The sequence below is a fragment of the Cornus florida genome, unplaced genomic scaffold (assembly GCF_030987335.1).
Source record: "Cornus florida cultivar Cherokee Brave unplaced genomic scaffold, ASM3098733v1 CherokeeBrave_3.0.0_Hap2_Chr05, whole genome shotgun sequence".
Taxonomy (NCBI): Eukaryota; Viridiplantae; Streptophyta; class Magnoliopsida; order Cornales; family Cornaceae; genus Cornus; species Cornus florida.
In genome coordinates, this window is record NW_026775575.1 from 104,248,383 (window position 1) to 104,265,130 (window position 16,748).

Consider the following 16,748-nt stretch of genomic DNA (forward strand, 5'->3'; position numbering starts at 1 on the left):
CATACATATTATTAAAAATAAAACATTTTTGCATTTCTTACTGTTCTCCGCCTGCTTTTCCAAAAACAAATGAGGTTCAATTTGAAAGAATACAATTTGCATACAATCACAATATTTAGCCAAAACAGAAGATTTTGGGAAATTACTATAAGTTTCACCTATTTTAATTTTTTTTTTCTTTTACTTAAATGAGAACTGGGAAGTTTTAACAGTAAATTAAAGAAATTGGACGTCATTAAAAAATTGGAGAAACTTTGAGCTGTCTAGGTATGGCCAAAAATTTCTGCTGGGTGAGTAAATCTGGAGTTCGAATAAATACTATATATGTGTGTGGGTAAAGTCCTGCAGTGCACATCAAGATTTAGAAAAAATCATCCCAGTCTCTATAAGGGCAAGCATAGGTGAGTAAATCTACAGTTGGGGTAAATACTATAAATATGTTTGGGTGAAGTCCTGCAGTGCACATCAGATTTAGAAAAAATCATCCCAAAATTGTAATCCCAATCTCACAAGCGCAAGTAACTACGTATTATTCTTCCAAATTGTTGGTCTATTTAAACTGATAACTGATATTTTATCAAGTGAAGCCAAGTAATATATACCTTAGCTGAACGGAAAACAGTCCCCGAGCTTGGTTGAAGCTCCCCTGCAATTAGCTTGAGTATAGTTGACTTTCCAATGCCGTTAGGACCAACCACTGCAAAACAAATTGCCTTTCTAGATTCAGAAAATGAAGTGGATGATAAATGAAGCGTCATGCCTAATATGAAATAAAAGCAAAACTTCATGTTGAATCTATGTGCTTCTATGTTCTCCAAAAGATTAGATGTAAAAGACAACCCCTTGAGATGATATGTGGACCCGCTTACTTGACAAAATACAAAAATCACATGTAAGCACTTACAAATATTAGTTGGCCCTCCACCTGCAGGCTTTACATTACCATACCATAAAATATCCAATTGGTGGAAAATTTTATATGAGATGGTCTTTGAACCAGAAGAAACAATTGCCAGAAAAATATTAGTATTCAATTTGCCACTGTTAAATCTTCTTTTCATTTTCCTTCCCTCCCCCTTCCGTCCTTTTTTAAGTTAATACCTTCTATCTCAACCATCCACCATTTCTCCTGTGACCCCATTAATTAACTCTAATAGCATATATACTTCTAACCTCTACTTCTAATTCCAAATTAAACTTGTTGAGTGAGGACCTGAGGTTTAAGCAGCCAATACCAAAGTTCATATATTTTTTTTTTTTATGCCATAAGATATATTAATGTGAAATAGAAAATATATATAGCATGACACGTAGAGAACTTGATAGCTTTTCATCGTACATAAAGAAAGCTACTATTATGGTGAAAACCATCCTTCATACCAATTTAGGTTTCTTTGCATATAATTATTTATTTATTTTTGTCAAATGATAGAAGAATTCATGCTATCTTTAGCCTCTATTTGTATAAATGCCTTAAATTGTACTATTTTTATTTATGTACTCCTATATTTCGTCAAACAATAAAACACTTACGAGGATCCTAACACACTTTATCTCACGTTTTGAAACCTCAACCTCTACCCAATAATGTCTGTTATGTATATCATTATGCCACTTGACCAACAAGGCTTTCATAATTTTAATATACAACAAAATGTTTCCAACGTATCAGCTTAAAAATAGTAACATGTTTCCAACAAACAATGTTAATTGTTATCGGTTGCATCAACTAAACAATTAAAGTAAGATGAAATCAAATGGGAAGATGCACTTTCTATCCAATTGAATGTTTTAATAATTATAAATTTCTTTTCTTAAATGAATGCAACTGTCATAACAAACCTAAATTAATTATAGCATTTCCATAATGGTGCAAATGAGATAAAATGGTCTATTTTTTTAGTATAAAAACAGCTATATTGCATAGCACTATGATTTGGAAAAGCTATCGAACAACAAACTGCAACTCAATATTGGATCCGCAGTGACTAATAGCAGCGATGAAGTCATATTTCCATTAGACATTAAATATAAAACATGGTGTTCTACTACTGATATATCAAAAGAGAACCAACAAATCAGTCACCCATAAAACTAATTCTACAAAAAGTGTGTTTAACCTTGCAATTTAGAATAATTTAGACACACATAAAAATAGTCTTGCTACTATTTTTATTCTTATTTTAACTGGGAATCTGCAAGAAAGTAGCCCAAAATTGTTTACTTGACCCATCCAGATACATATGAGAGAAGGGTACGAGTGGTAACATTAGAGAAGTATGGTAAACCAACCAAAAATAGAAATTTACATGACATACCACCAATTACAACGAAATGTAGGGTAAGAGACGTGGGGATATAATGAAAAATAGAGAAGAAGAACTGGACTAATAGAGAAGTGGGTGCCACACCCCATGAACAACCCTCCTGCTTTTTTTTTCCCCTAGTTGACAGTGACTGACCCAGGAATTTTTTTTTTTTTTTTGGGGGGGGGTGGTGGGCATTGAAGAAAACGAATTTTAAGATAATTTATTTTAAAATAAAATAATAGTCACAAGAACCTAATTACTTAACGAGAGAGAGCCGGATTACTTTAGTATCTTTTAGATCCCAAAAAATCAGTGGGGGCAAGAGTATAAAATGGAGTAATTTAAAAAATTGAGTGGGGGAATTTCTTCAATTTTAACAAAATACATCCCACTGGGGCTATGCTAGGTCCGTGGCTGCTAGTTGATGCCTGCCCCCCCACACCGCGCCCCCCCCCCCCCCCCCCCCCCCCCCCCCCTTCTCTCTTTCTGTCTCTTTTCCAAGAAAATGTTTGCACCCAAGAGGAGTTGAACCTAAGACCTGATGCTTCATGAGGCACCAGAGCCAAGTGACTTACCCACTTGAACCAACCCTTTGGGGTTCCCTCCTTCGGCTTTTAATGTATGGTTTCTAGATTAGAAAAGGTCCATATATAGTTATTTGAAAATAGAAAGATATTCACTACCACATATGAGATTAATGTGTGATAAACAAGTGAAAAACATAATTATTCACCAGAATTAGCACCCAGCACTATCCAGTATAAATCAAGAAACATAAAATTTTACCAATTCAGAAAACATACTTACTTGCTACACGGCTGTCTAGATCTATGCCAAAATTCAAATTCTTAAACAGTAATGGCCCCCCAGGATATCCGAAAGATGCATCACTGCAACCACATTTATAAAACATCAACCCATTCCCATTACCATTTGATCTAAGTACACAATAAGTTAATCAACTATAGAAAAAAAAAATATATATATATATATATATATATATATATATATATAACAGTGTTCTTGTGGAAAACCGAGACATATTTAAGCAGACGCCAATTTTTCATTAATTTAAGTAACTTTTAATGGAGACACTCAGAAATAACATTAAAACCCCAACCTATCACTTGTAAGTTGTAATAACCAAACCTGAAACTTATTATAGGTGGGCCTGGTCTGTCATCCGGAGTAGGGAAGTCAAACTTGTAGCTGCATACCACAAAGGCCCGAAAAAACTAAAAATCAATAGAAGTTCTTTTGCGAAGCAAAATCAATGCAATATCTTAATCTAGATGGTAGGCATACAGAATGGGATAAACCAATTGAAAAAAAATGAGATATGCAAAAGATATACACGCACATGCATTCACATATATTAAAGGTAAAAGTGCATACTCAGGGTCATTAATAACTTCATCCACATGACCCAGCCGGTCCAATGCCTGATGAATTCAAGAAAAAAGAAAAGAGGGCAGATAAATTAATTCTAGAGAACTGTCAAGTGTAGGAAGGAAGCTAAATGGTTGACCAACATGTCATTCTTTTATTAAATGTTACAAACTCATACACAATATAACAATATGTTTCAAACTAATCCAAGTAAATAAAAAACTTGTCAAATAACATTTGGCACTTTCTGAACCTTGTGGCATGGGCCCAATTGAGCAATACATCAGAAATCAGAACTGACCCTGAAGGTTTGAATAAATGATAAAGCAACAGTAAAAGTAGTGATAATGAGTACCTTGATTCTTGACTGAACAAGTGATGCACGCTTTGCGTTGTAACGGAACTTGTCAATAAAAGACTGCAAAATAGAAAAAGGCATGCATATCAAACATAAAAAAATTCGGAATTTGGAGAACATCCCAGAAAAAGGAATATAAGAAGCAGTTTAATTTTTTTTTCATTATCTATGATATGTGGGAGACCTCCTTCTAGTATATTTGGGGGAACCCTCCCTGTTGATTATTGACCTGTCAGATACTGGTCAATACAACACGCCAATTTGGACACTTAAGACATACAGAAGTCTACAAATTCTTTTACTATAAACATGGCACAGTATGCTTCTACTTAAAGGAACCTGTAGTGAAGGTCTTACTTTCCTCGTGTGTTTACTAGTTATGGTTCATCCATACGCACATAGAATTTAAAAAATGCCTAACCATGTATGTTCCATTTAGTAAATTCATGCAATCACCCCAACCAACCCCATCCTCAGAAAAAGGCATTTAGATTGGAGGACCTGGTCTGACATCCTGTATTTTTGCCAAAACAGAACACTTATATCAATATCTATGTTGATAAACAATCAGCCAACTAAGAACCACTCTAAATTGGAAGCCACCCGCAGCACTGTCGGAGGACAAAATTTTAATAAAGTTCAATTTGGATATCATAAAAGCAGCTGGGCTCTCATTGTGCTAATACAAAGAGTGGTGTTTCTGGCCTAGCGACCGCTATCTCTTAACCAACTTGTTTTTGCACTGATGGTGAAATCTGACTGTCTGTTCTAACATGAAAGTGGACATGGTCCAGAATACAAGTAAATATCTTGTCATCTTGGATAGTTTGCACTTGCAAGCAGCTTGTAAACCAAAATGAAAAGAAAAATTAAATAAGTAAAGCACAACATTAAATGGTAATGTTCTAAATGAGATAATAATATATAAAGATTGGGACATAGTGCTGGGCGAGTGAGTTGGGCATGTGCCTATGAAAAACAGCAATCATGAAACGGATGTCACTGTAGTTCCAAGGCCATCTTATAGATATAATAATAAAAAAACATTAGCTAACTACGCAAAGAAAGGCGCCACCACCAAATATGCATATATATATATATATATATATATATAAGGAAAAGGAAAATGAAAAATGAAAAAGAAAGGAACATGCAGCTTCAGCCTGTATTATAGTAACAGAGCAACAAAAGCAAACCTGCATATGGGCCCTTGAACGTTCATTGGACTCAAATGCTTTCTGTTGGTTCTTAAGCTGTTCCTCTCGTGTCCTCTCAAATGTATCATAATTTCCTTTGTATGCATTCAGTTTCTGTCCATGCAGATGGAGAACATCCGTGACTACCTGAAAGAGAAATTGGCAAGACATGCATCCAAGAATGTTAGGACATAAGGCTATAAAAATTACAAACAATTTCGCCTATACCAATAATATTAAAATAATCATGTTTAAGAGAGTAAAAGGGATCACAAGGTTCAAGAATTCTCTAGCATGGGAGACAACGATAAATGTTTTTGGCCATTTCATCAGGTAAGTTTCCAGCCACAGTACAGCATGAAGATCAAGATGATTCTGCCACAAAAGGGAGACTGTGTAAGTATGTACTTAATTCTACTTGGCAAATGAATATCCTGAAGGTGACAAGTCCAGCATAACACACCGTAGGTTCATCAAGTAGCAATAAATCTGGCTCAATAAATAGTGCACGAGCAAGAGCTATTCGCATTCGCCATCCTCCAGAAAAGGTTTTTGTTGCCTTCTTCTGCATTTCTGGAGAAAAACTGAGACCCTGAAAAGCTTCTAGATTAGTAAGACATGATTCAAGAAAATGGGATGAGACAGCATGATGAAAGTTTCATGACAGCTAAAATTGATCAAGCTAACTCGATTAGGAACTAATGTGGGCAATGTAAACATTGTCAATTGTTGTGTTTTGAACACGTACTGACTCAACAATCCAACCAGCCAACTACAGTGCAATTTAATTGTTTGTCCATTGAGTGTCAACAGGCAGAACCATAGGCTCTGATACAGAGTATGCATTATCTAAACCTAGACGGGGCTGAACTAGGTATCGATAGTTGATTTAACTACTTTTTGAATTTTATATAAATTATCAGAATAAAAGAAATTGAAACTAACACTAAATCACAATAACCAATTAACCAATCATGCTTTGATCACAATACATGCAATCCTAAGATGAAAGCAACCACAACAGATGATACCAAGACTTTTACACGGAAAATCCTAAAGAAAAAAATGACAAGACCTAGTCCAACAAACTCAAAATCCAAAGTACGAAAAAGCTATTACACTAGGTTAATTGTTCAATGACCTCAGAAGTTACCTCTTCACACCAACTGATCCACAAACTCAAACTCAGAGACTCCAGGAACACAATCTGCTATGTCAACAGACAGCGCTCCAAACGCATTCCGCTACTTCAATAGTAGTTTGATCTCCAGACCAATCCATCCACACAATCTTGGATGATTGATAGTTTGGTGTTGATCTTTAATTCAGCTCCATAAGAATATAGTTTCAACACTCAAAAAAAAAACACTCACCAATCTAATGCAATATGATTGATGAATGCAAAAATAAAAATATGAATGCACTCTTATGCTCAAAATCTATCTAGTTTGTGTTTCTCTATATGTGCGCCTATGTTTTCAGAGATAATGAGGAATTTAAACAAAACAAATTTATAGAAAGAACAGGGTTTTAGTGCTTATAATTCCAAAAGGAAACTCCTATTCTGGAAAGTTTGATCGAGACATATGTCGATCGATCCATATTGATCAGCCTATTGATTAAAGTGCCATGTCTTCCATACTTACAAAATTAACAAGTCTCCAAAAACATTTTTATGCAATTCAATTAGGATTTTGTAAATCAAAACATGAAATATAAAAACCCTAATGCATGAGTGCGTGAATCCTTATTTGGTGAGTGCATATAGGGTCTCATATTACCTTTATACTCTTGGCTTCAATAAATTACAATTTGCCCTTGGTTTGAAGTTTGACTTCCAACGTTGACTATGACCAATAGGTATTTACCTTGACACTAACTAGCTGCTAAAAATCTAACTAAGCTAGCAATAAGAATACAAAAATTCGAACTCTGTTTTGATTCACGAAATATGCCAACATAAGTCCTATTGACCTAACATCCTTCTTTTCACCATCTATCATTTCTTTTCCCTTGTTTCCATTGTACAATACATGAGTTTTTCAATGTTCATTTTAGCTGATGTTTTATAGAAAGAACAGGGTTTTAGTGTTTATAATTCCAAAAGGAAACTCCTATTCTGGAAAGTTTGATCGAGACATATGTCGATCGATCCATATCGATCAGCCTATTGATTAAAGTGCCATGTCTTCTATACTTACAAAATTAACAAGTCTCCAAAAACATTTTTATGCAATTCAATTAGGATTTTGTAAATCAAAACATGAAATATAAAAACCCTAATGCATGAGTGTGTGAATCCTTATTTGGTGAGTGCATATAGGGTTTCGTATTACCTTTATACTCTTGGCTTCAATAAATTACAATTTGCCCTTGGTTTGAAGTTTGACTTCCAACATTGACTACGACCAATAGGTATTTACCTTGACACTAACTAGCTGCTAAAAATCCAACTAAGCTAGCAATAAGAATACAAAAATTCGAACTCTGTTTTGATTCACGAAATATGCCAACATAAGTCCTATTGACCTAACATCCTTCTTTTCACCATCTATCATTTCTTTTCCCTTGTTTCCATTGTACAATACGTTAGTTTTTCAATGTTCATTTTTGCTGATGTCAGGTAGAGCTTAAATTCAACTCAACTTTGCAAATATGCATGAGATACCAAGAAATTTTAAATGTTAATTTAAAGGTCAAGTCCTGCGGTCATTTCAAAATCATCAACATGTAAGTTTGAGAACTGACTGCAAGAATGGAAGCTGCGCGAGCCTCTGCAGAATCTGCATCAATGAACTCGAGCCTTTTGTATATCTGTTCGAGCTTTTGTGATATGGCATTTTTGTCAGTCTCCCCATTCAGCTGCCCATTGCTCTTTTCAGTTGCATCCTCATCATCCATTTCTCTCTTGAGAAAATCATAAAGTTATCAGAAGATTTGTGTAAACAACAGATGGGCACATAACCCATTGAGAAAATAGAGGAATAAACTATCGTGATTCTTCTATATCTAATATATGACAGATTATCTATTCAACCTGTAATGCAATTAAACGAGCTTCTTCATCAAAAAGATGAGTTCTTTCAACATCTGTGTTAAGAACACATTGCAAGGCTGATGTATCATCACCAACCACTTCCTGCTCCACGTGTAATATCTGGCAATTCTTAGGAATGCCATCAATGGCATGCATAGCCATGTGCCTGAGGAAAGTCGTTTTCCCTGTACCATTTCTGCCAACAAGGCCTGTAAACAGAGAACGCGGGAGTATCATAAATTAAAAGTACAGGCTATTTAGTATTTACTATTGTTACAAATAAACAGCACTTAAATAATATCATATGAAAGAAAGAACACTAAGCAACAAAAGATATAGATCACTTCGACATCTGCTGAAGGAACGCATGATGTAATTTATTTTTTTCCTTGGGTAAGTGGAATGCGTGATGTAAATTGAATTTAAAAAATATTTAAACTCAAACACACTGGACACATAATAATACTGCATTCTTGTTTCTAGAAAATTTTACCTTCAATAAATCTAAGCCATTTTGATTCTTATATATTGATTCTGCAACACTGATCTTATTTGACGTGCATGCCTCAAACACAATGTGAGCCGCACAACATCATTTCAAATGAGTTTGATTCTTCAAGGTATTATTATTGTCAGATTTGAACCAAAGTAGAGTTCTTTTACACCATCTATTTTTATCTAATAATATACATATTATAAAATGAAAGCATCACAAGATGAACATACTATATAATGGAAGCATCACATAATAAACATATTATAAAATGGAAGCATCACTAGACAAATTTGTAGTATGATAAGATCAACTCTTCCACAGTAGCTGCTGGCTAAATTATAATACCGTATGGCACTCAATTTACAAGTATTCTTCGTATCAACCAAGCACTTCAAACATAGCCTGGAAATGTAGGAAGCGAGAGCAAAAAAGATACCCATGATACAGTTACTAACAGCAAGTTCGGATTTTTTAAACTCCCTATATAATATAATATTCATTTCCATTATTTGTTTTATGTAAATTCCATGCCAATGGCTATGTTGAAAATGAAAATAAGCTCACCATAGTGCCTTCCAAAAGAAAGGGTCACAGAACCATCAACTATGAGATCACGACCGCCAACGGATACATTGAAGTTCTCCATGTGAATATCCTTGATATTTGGTCCATCAACGCTATTGTCATGATTCACACATACTACAGGCATTCCAGCTTTGGTTGCTTCCATTTCTGCTAAGTGCATTAGGTATTGTGCCTGTATAATCAGATGATGGTGAAGAATAAGAATGAAGGCGGGAACCAAAAAAACCAGTCCCCTGGTCAAGATTCAAGAACAACATCGGTAAATGATGACGCCACTCAATTGCAATCACAACTTAATGACCATCTAAACTGAGCATAGGTAAACAGTGATGAAAATTGACTCGTTCTAATTATATCAAAACTGAGCATGGATAGGTACCCATAATCACAACAAAATCATCCGTTATGGATGTGATTTAATCAAATACAACTGATATAATAACTTCCAAGAATGACATTCACAACATATAATTGCAAATCATTTTTTTTTATCTGTTCACCTCTCTTTGGCGCTCATCCTTCCTCTTTCTCCTTTCAAGCTTCAGTCGGTCACGTTCAGTTAGCACAGGACCATCAATTACCTCGGGCTTCTTTTTTGTTTGAACTTCTTCATCCATTCCGTCAAACATTCTCAATGGTGCTGCAAGGCTTCTCACAGTTGGTTTAGCTTTAACAAGCCCATGATTTCCAAATCGGTCAGATAGTGTGCTACAAACCTACCATCAAGTTTTTTAATCAATACAAATCATATATATATATATATATATATATCGTATAAACAGAAATAAATTCTTAAATTCTTATTTAATAACGTGAAAATTCTATAAGGATTTGAATTTGTCTGCTCGGTTGAATCTTGTGAATTTTTCCGTCATTTCATACCCTAGAAAATTTTATTTGCAAAACACAACCATTACACTACCGAGGTAAGTTTTTTTTTTTTTTCTCTCAAAAAATTTCCTCTACCTGGACCGAAGTAATCGATTCTGAAATTTCATCACAACAGACAACTGAAATTCTGACATGATATAACTGACTGATTCAAATTTCATAAGTTGCAATAAATCATACATTTGAATGAGAGCAATAATTAAGTAAAGAATTGGATTGGTTCGTACCGAACGGCACTCGGAATGGTCGCTAACGCAACCGGAATCGACGAGCAGCTCACCGATGGCATCGAAAGCTCCTTCGCCTTCGTCGCCGAAATCGAAGTCTTCGTCGGCGAGGACATTGATGATGTAGTCTATGATTGGTTGATCCACGTCTTGAGCTCTTCGACCTAATACTTCGTGTACGACATTACTGGCCACCTCTGTCATCTTAGCATCCAAAATTTAGTCACAGATGGTATTGGCGAAGATTGAGAACGAGAGGGATAGAAAGAACTAGTAAAACCCCAGCCCCCGACAGTACAACAATGGGACGGGAGAAAAAAACTGCAGCCTCCTCTTTCTCACTCTCTCAAATTTGCTTGGGAAATTCTGTGGTCTGTTACTGCGTACGACGACGTGTTGTGTAGCGTTGTCAATTTCTCAATCATCGAATCGATAACTTTTTTTTTATCCTACGGTTGAGATAAATTACATTTAATCCCGATAGCAGTAGTTCATTTTATTTGTGAAAATAAAAAAATTGATTTGATTTTTATTTTTATTTTTTATCTTTTGGAAAAAGTTAAATTCGATAACTATTATTTAAAGAAACCGAATGTAACAAAAAAAAAAAAATTAGATCTCGTGCATTATAAAATATAAAATGTTACATTTCTTTTTCAATTATATCTTATTTTTTTAATAGGTTATTTTGACTATATATGTTTAAAGAGTGTCTTCTAAGATTAATCTAATATATATAAATATTTCAACAAACTCCATTTTTAGTTAAATAGGAATGATTTTTATGAATTTACTGTGAATTTCATAAAAGAATCAAATTGTATGGCTCTATCGGGATGAGCGCAAATCCTCTGGAATTTGTTTTTCCTGCCGTCCCCTGCAATTTATATTGTTAAAGCCTTGCTTTAGCCACGTATTTCATTTTAACAATTAAAATCGCTTTATCCGGGTTTACATTGTTGAGGCCTTGCTTTGGCTACGTATTCCATTTTAACAATTAAAATTGTTTTCTCCGTTAAGGGAACTTTTTATTAAAAAAATAAAAAAGAAATAACAAGAGTCAACACATTAGTGACATTAGTTAATGAGCACTGTGTCAATACTTAGTTTTAATGGTGAAGGTGATCAGTGTGCCTATTTATTAAACTTCACAATGTTTTTTCTCTTATAAATATCAAATAATAACTTCTGGAATATGTAATTGCCGCATACATTTAATACAAAAATTTTTGGGTAAGACATTGGTTCCTAATGAGGCCAACTCAGTTCAAACAATCAATTATGCAAGATTTTACATTCACTATAATACTTATTAAAGATTATAGAAGAAAACTCTACAATTATCCAATATTTCAGAAACACTATAATGTCTAACCAATGTCAATTCCAACTAAAAAAGATCATAATTTAGACTAATAGATAACAAGTGAAAGAGTTAAAAATTCTTAAATTTATTTGTGCCATTAGTTATTCAGCACTATGTCAATACCTAATTTCGATGGTGAAGGTGATCAGTGTGCTTATTTATTAAATTTCACAATGTTTTTTCTATCATAAATATCAAATAATAGCTCTTAAATGTGTAATGCGTTATTCAAAAATTTTGGTATTAAATGTATGCGGCAATTACACATTCCAGATGTTATTATTTAATATTTATGAGAGAAAAAACAATGTAAAGTTTAACAAATAGGCACACGGATCACCTTCACCATCAAAACTAGGTATTGACACGGTGTTGAATAACTAATGTTACACATAAATTTATGAATTTTTAATTCTTTCATTTGTCAGTGTGCCTATTTTGGTATTAATTCTTTCATTTGACAGTGTGCCTATTTTGGTATTAAATATATGCGGCAATTACACATTCTAGAGGTTATTATTTGATATTTATGAGTGAAAAACATTGTGAAGTTTAATAAATAGGCACACTGATCACCTTCACCATCCAAATTAGGTATTGACACAGTGCTCAATAACTAATGTCACACATAAATTTATGAATTTTTTATTTTTTCATTTGTCATCTATTAGTCTAAATTATGATCTTTTTTAGTTGAAATTGACATTGGTTATGCATTATAGGGTATCTAAAATATTTGATAATTGTAAGATTTTCTTTTATAATCTTCAATAAGCATTGTAGTGAACTTCACTATCAAAACTAAGTATTGACACAGTGTTCATTAACTAATGTCACACATAAATTTATGAATTTTTAATTATTTCATTTGTCATCTGTTAGTCTAAATTATGATATTTTTTAGTTTAAATTAACATTGGTTATGCATTGTAGGGTATCTGAAATCTTGGATAATTGTAGGGTTTTCTTCTATAATCTTCAATAAGCATTGTAGTGAATGTAAAATCTTACATAATTGATTGTTTGAACTGAGTTGGCTTCATTAGGTACCAATGTGTTATCCAAAAATTTTGGTATTAAATGTATACGGCAATTACACATTCCAAAGGTTATTATTTGATATTTATGAGAGAAAAAACATTGTGAAGTTTAATAAATAGGCACACTGATCACCTTCACCATCTAAATTAGGTATTGACACAGTGCTAAATAACTAATGTCACACATAAATTTATTAATTTTTTATTCTTTCATTTGTCATCTGTTAGTCTAAATTATGATATTTTTTATTTGAAATTGACATTGGTTAGGCATTCTAGTTTATCTGAAATCTTGGATAATTGTAGGGTTTTCTTCTATAATCTTCAATAAGCATTGTAGTGAATGTAAAATCTTGTATAATTTTTTTTTTTAAACTGAGTTGGCTTCATTAAATACCAATGTGTTATCCAAAAATTTTGGTATTAAATGTACTCGGCAATTACACATTTCAGAGGTTATTATTTGATATTTATAATAGAAAAAACATTGTGAAATTTAATAAATAAGCACACTGATCACCTTCACCATCAAATTTAGGTATTGACACAGTGCTAAATAACTAATGGCACAAATAAATTTAAGAATTTTTAATTCTTTCATTTGTTATCTATTAGTCTAAATTATGGGCTTTTTTAGTTGAAATTGACATTGGTTAGGCATTCTAGTGTTTCTAAAATCTTGGATAATTGTAGGGCTTTCTTCTATAATCTTCAATAAGCATTATAGTGAATGTAAAATCTTGCATAATTGATTGTTTGAACTGAGTTGGCCTCATTAGTAACCAATGTCTTACCCAAAATTTTTTGTATTAAATATATGCAGCAATTACACATTCTAGAGGTTATTAGTTGATATTTATGATAAAAAAAACATTATGAAGTTTAATGAATAGGCACACTAATCACCTTCACCATTAAAACTAAGTATTGACACAGTGTTCATTAACTAATGTCACTAATGTTTTGACTCTTGTTATTTCTTTTTCCTTTTTTTTTTTTTTTAATAAAAAGTTCCGTTAACGGAGATAACGGAGAAAGCGATTTTAATTGTTAAAATGGAATACGTGCCAAAGCAAGGCCTCAACCATGTAAACCCGGAGAAAGCAATTTTAATTGTTAAAATAAAATACGTGGCCAAAGTAAGGCCTCAACACTATAAACTGTAGGGGACTGCAGGAAAAACAGACTCTAGAGGATTTGCGCCCCTATCGGGATTGGTTTATATGGCCACAAAGCCTACAACTGAACCAATGTGCACTGTTAGTCAATATTGTATATTATAGAATATTATTTTCGAAGAATGCTTTCATTTTTCGTGTATTTTTCGAATAATGCTTTCATTTTTCGGATAAAATACACGCACACACACATATATATATATATTTTCGGTGTTTGACATAGGTCTAGGTTGAGGTCGAGCTCGTCGGGTGAAGCGTGTAAAATAACTTACCAAAAATTAATGAATAAATTATTTTTGTTATATTTTAATATATTTTTTTTCTTCGTAAATATTTTATGACAACAAAACACTAGAGTTAGAGTACGCTCAAACGAACGAAATAGGTACCCTATGTACCTAATATTTAACTAACGTAACCATCATATTATTAGATATTCTGCTACGCCATGATAAGTTTGTTTAGTTTATGCAGGAGAGTCTTTTCTTAAGACAAATTAATTGTAAACAAATGGTTATATCTTTAAACACAAATGTGAAAGATTCAGAAAAGGTTGGAGATGGAAGAGAAAGTAGATTGGTTAGTAGGTACGTTGGTGGAGATAGAGGATGCATTATCAAGATCAACTTAATGTCCTTTTTATTTGATCTGTTTTCTGCCCTTTAATGCCTGTGTAGAGGCTCCTATTTATATCCTTAATACACATTAGATATTTTAACCAAAGGTCACATCATTATAAGTCATGGCTAATGAAGTAGTCACGATGACTCTAAGAATCTAAGAGGTCATTTTCTCTGATCAAGTCCTGAAACTTACTGGTTAACTCTATTTATTGCATTAAGTGCATTTGTGTCATAATTAATTTACACCTGGTAATAGCCAAGTTGATCGTGGCTATGTCAGGGCATTAAATGTGATGCGAAATTTATTTTTCATAGCATATCCACCGTTTCACTAACCAGGCTTGTTTACCAAGCATGATCTAGTTTCTCATCCACTAAACCAAATCCTTTTATAGATCTTTATGGGGAGAAGCTCCCCATACTCGAGAACACCCTACCAGTATCTCAAAATGTTTGCCCATGATTTTGTCTTTTGATTTACCCAAAAGTCTTGAAGTTCCTGGTAGTGTAGAAAGGTATGGTTGTTCAGTTGCTTTAAAAAAATGCGTTATTCAAAGCCTCTTTTGAATGTCATAGCATGAGGGCTTAATTGCTTTATGGTGATAACCATTCGAGGCTTCTGAACGACCCAACGCGCTATTAGGGTTTAATTTGCTCGTTGGTGATAACCATTTGAGGCTTCTAAATGACCCAACGCGCTGCTAAGGTTTGATTTACTCGTTGGTGATAACCATTTGAGGCTTCTGAATAACCATGCGTGCTATCGGGGTTTAATTTGCTCGTTGGTGATAACCATTCAAGGCTTTTGAATGACCCAGCGCGTTGCTATGGTTTGATTGCTCTTTAGTGATAACCATTCGAGGCTTTTAAATGACTCAGCACGCTGCTAGGTTTTGATTGCTCATTGGTGATAACCATTTGAGGCTTTTACATGACCTGACACGCTACCAAGGTTTGATTTGCTCGTTGGTGATAACCATTCAAAGCTTTTGAATATCTTAGAGTAGTGACCTAACGTAGCGCTAAAATTTGTTTGTGTATCAATGAGGTCTTTTAGTGAATACAACAAACTAGTTTCAAAAGATGTTGTAAATCTATTACGTACACGTGGCATGTAGAATGCTTATCATGTATACGCGGAGTAGTTTAGTTGTGGTTGGATTCATGCTTAAGGTAGGAATGACAAATTCTTATTGCTATGGGAGTTAAATGTGTGAGTTTAATTTGCCCCAAATGCTTGTGTTCATGTATTTATAGTGTCAAAACTTTATAGGTAATACCCAATGGTCCTCGACCTGATTGGTCATTACCTTACATGGTCCTTAGGATTATAGGTCATGATCCCTCTAAGTATCCAAGGGCCCAATTATTTTCTTTCACTCAAGGGTAAAGCCAAGTATTTGGTTTATGAGGGCATAAGCAAGGCCCAAAAAATAAAAATTTAAAATAAACAACTACTAATAGTTAACGAGACAACAAGTCAAAATATAATAGTGTATTGACCGTGCAATAATGTGTTTTTGGGATTTGTTTATCTTTTTACTATTTTTCATTCTAATGAAAATGTATAAAATTCTAATAATAATTTGAAAGAATACATGTAAAAATTGAATAAGAAGAGGGAATATAAAGTTATTGCACATAAATCATGCAAGAAAATAAAATTTTACAAGAAAAGAAAACAAAAAGGAAGAAGAAGAAGCAAATAAAAAGAAAAAATATGAGATAATTTTAAAAGGTAAAAAATTAGATTATAATTGAAGGAAGATAATGCATTTTTTTTTTTTTTAAAAAAAAGATAACAAAAATTATATATATATATAAATGAAGAAGAATAATAAGAAATAAAGAATTAAATGTTCTTTTTACAAATAGATAATTTTAGGGAGGCATCTAACAAATTTTTACATATGACAGGTCTAATACAAATTATTTTCACATAGGAATGTCAACGAGGCGAGTTCGGGATGGGGCACCCCCCTCCCAAACCCGTCCCATCAATGAAAATATTTTTCCAAACCTCATTCAGGGTGCCTCACATCGAAAGTTGGGG

General features: G+C 33.4%; 1 protein-coding gene across 1 annotated transcript in view; it reads right to left on the bottom strand.

Annotated features, from left to right (window-relative positions):
* LOC132309891 (ABC transporter F family member 3) overlaps positions 1-10,851 on the bottom strand; it is a 14,447-nt gene extending 3,596 nt beyond the window's left edge. Inside the window, exons 1-13 of the mRNA XM_059808152.1 lie at positions 10,489-10,851; positions 9,871-10,086; positions 9,350-9,542; positions 8,290-8,498; positions 8,001-8,159; positions 5,716-5,844; positions 5,526-5,627; positions 5,253-5,399; positions 4,054-4,116; positions 3,705-3,751; positions 3,459-3,518; positions 3,117-3,199; positions 561-697 (exon numbers count right to left, since the gene is read on the bottom strand). Coding sequence (XP_059664135.1) covers positions 561-697; positions 3,117-3,199; positions 3,459-3,518; positions 3,705-3,751; positions 4,054-4,116; positions 5,253-5,399; positions 5,526-5,627; positions 5,716-5,844; positions 8,001-8,159; positions 8,290-8,498; positions 9,350-9,542; positions 9,871-10,086; positions 10,489-10,692 — 1,749 coding nt within the window. The 5' untranslated portion in view covers positions 10,693-10,851. The remainder of the gene's footprint in view (positions 1-560; positions 698-3,116; positions 3,200-3,458; positions 3,519-3,704; positions 3,752-4,053; positions 4,117-5,252; positions 5,400-5,525; positions 5,628-5,715; positions 5,845-8,000; positions 8,160-8,289; positions 8,499-9,349; positions 9,543-9,870; positions 10,087-10,488) is intronic.
* Positions 10,852-16,748: the final 5,897 nt, after the last annotated feature.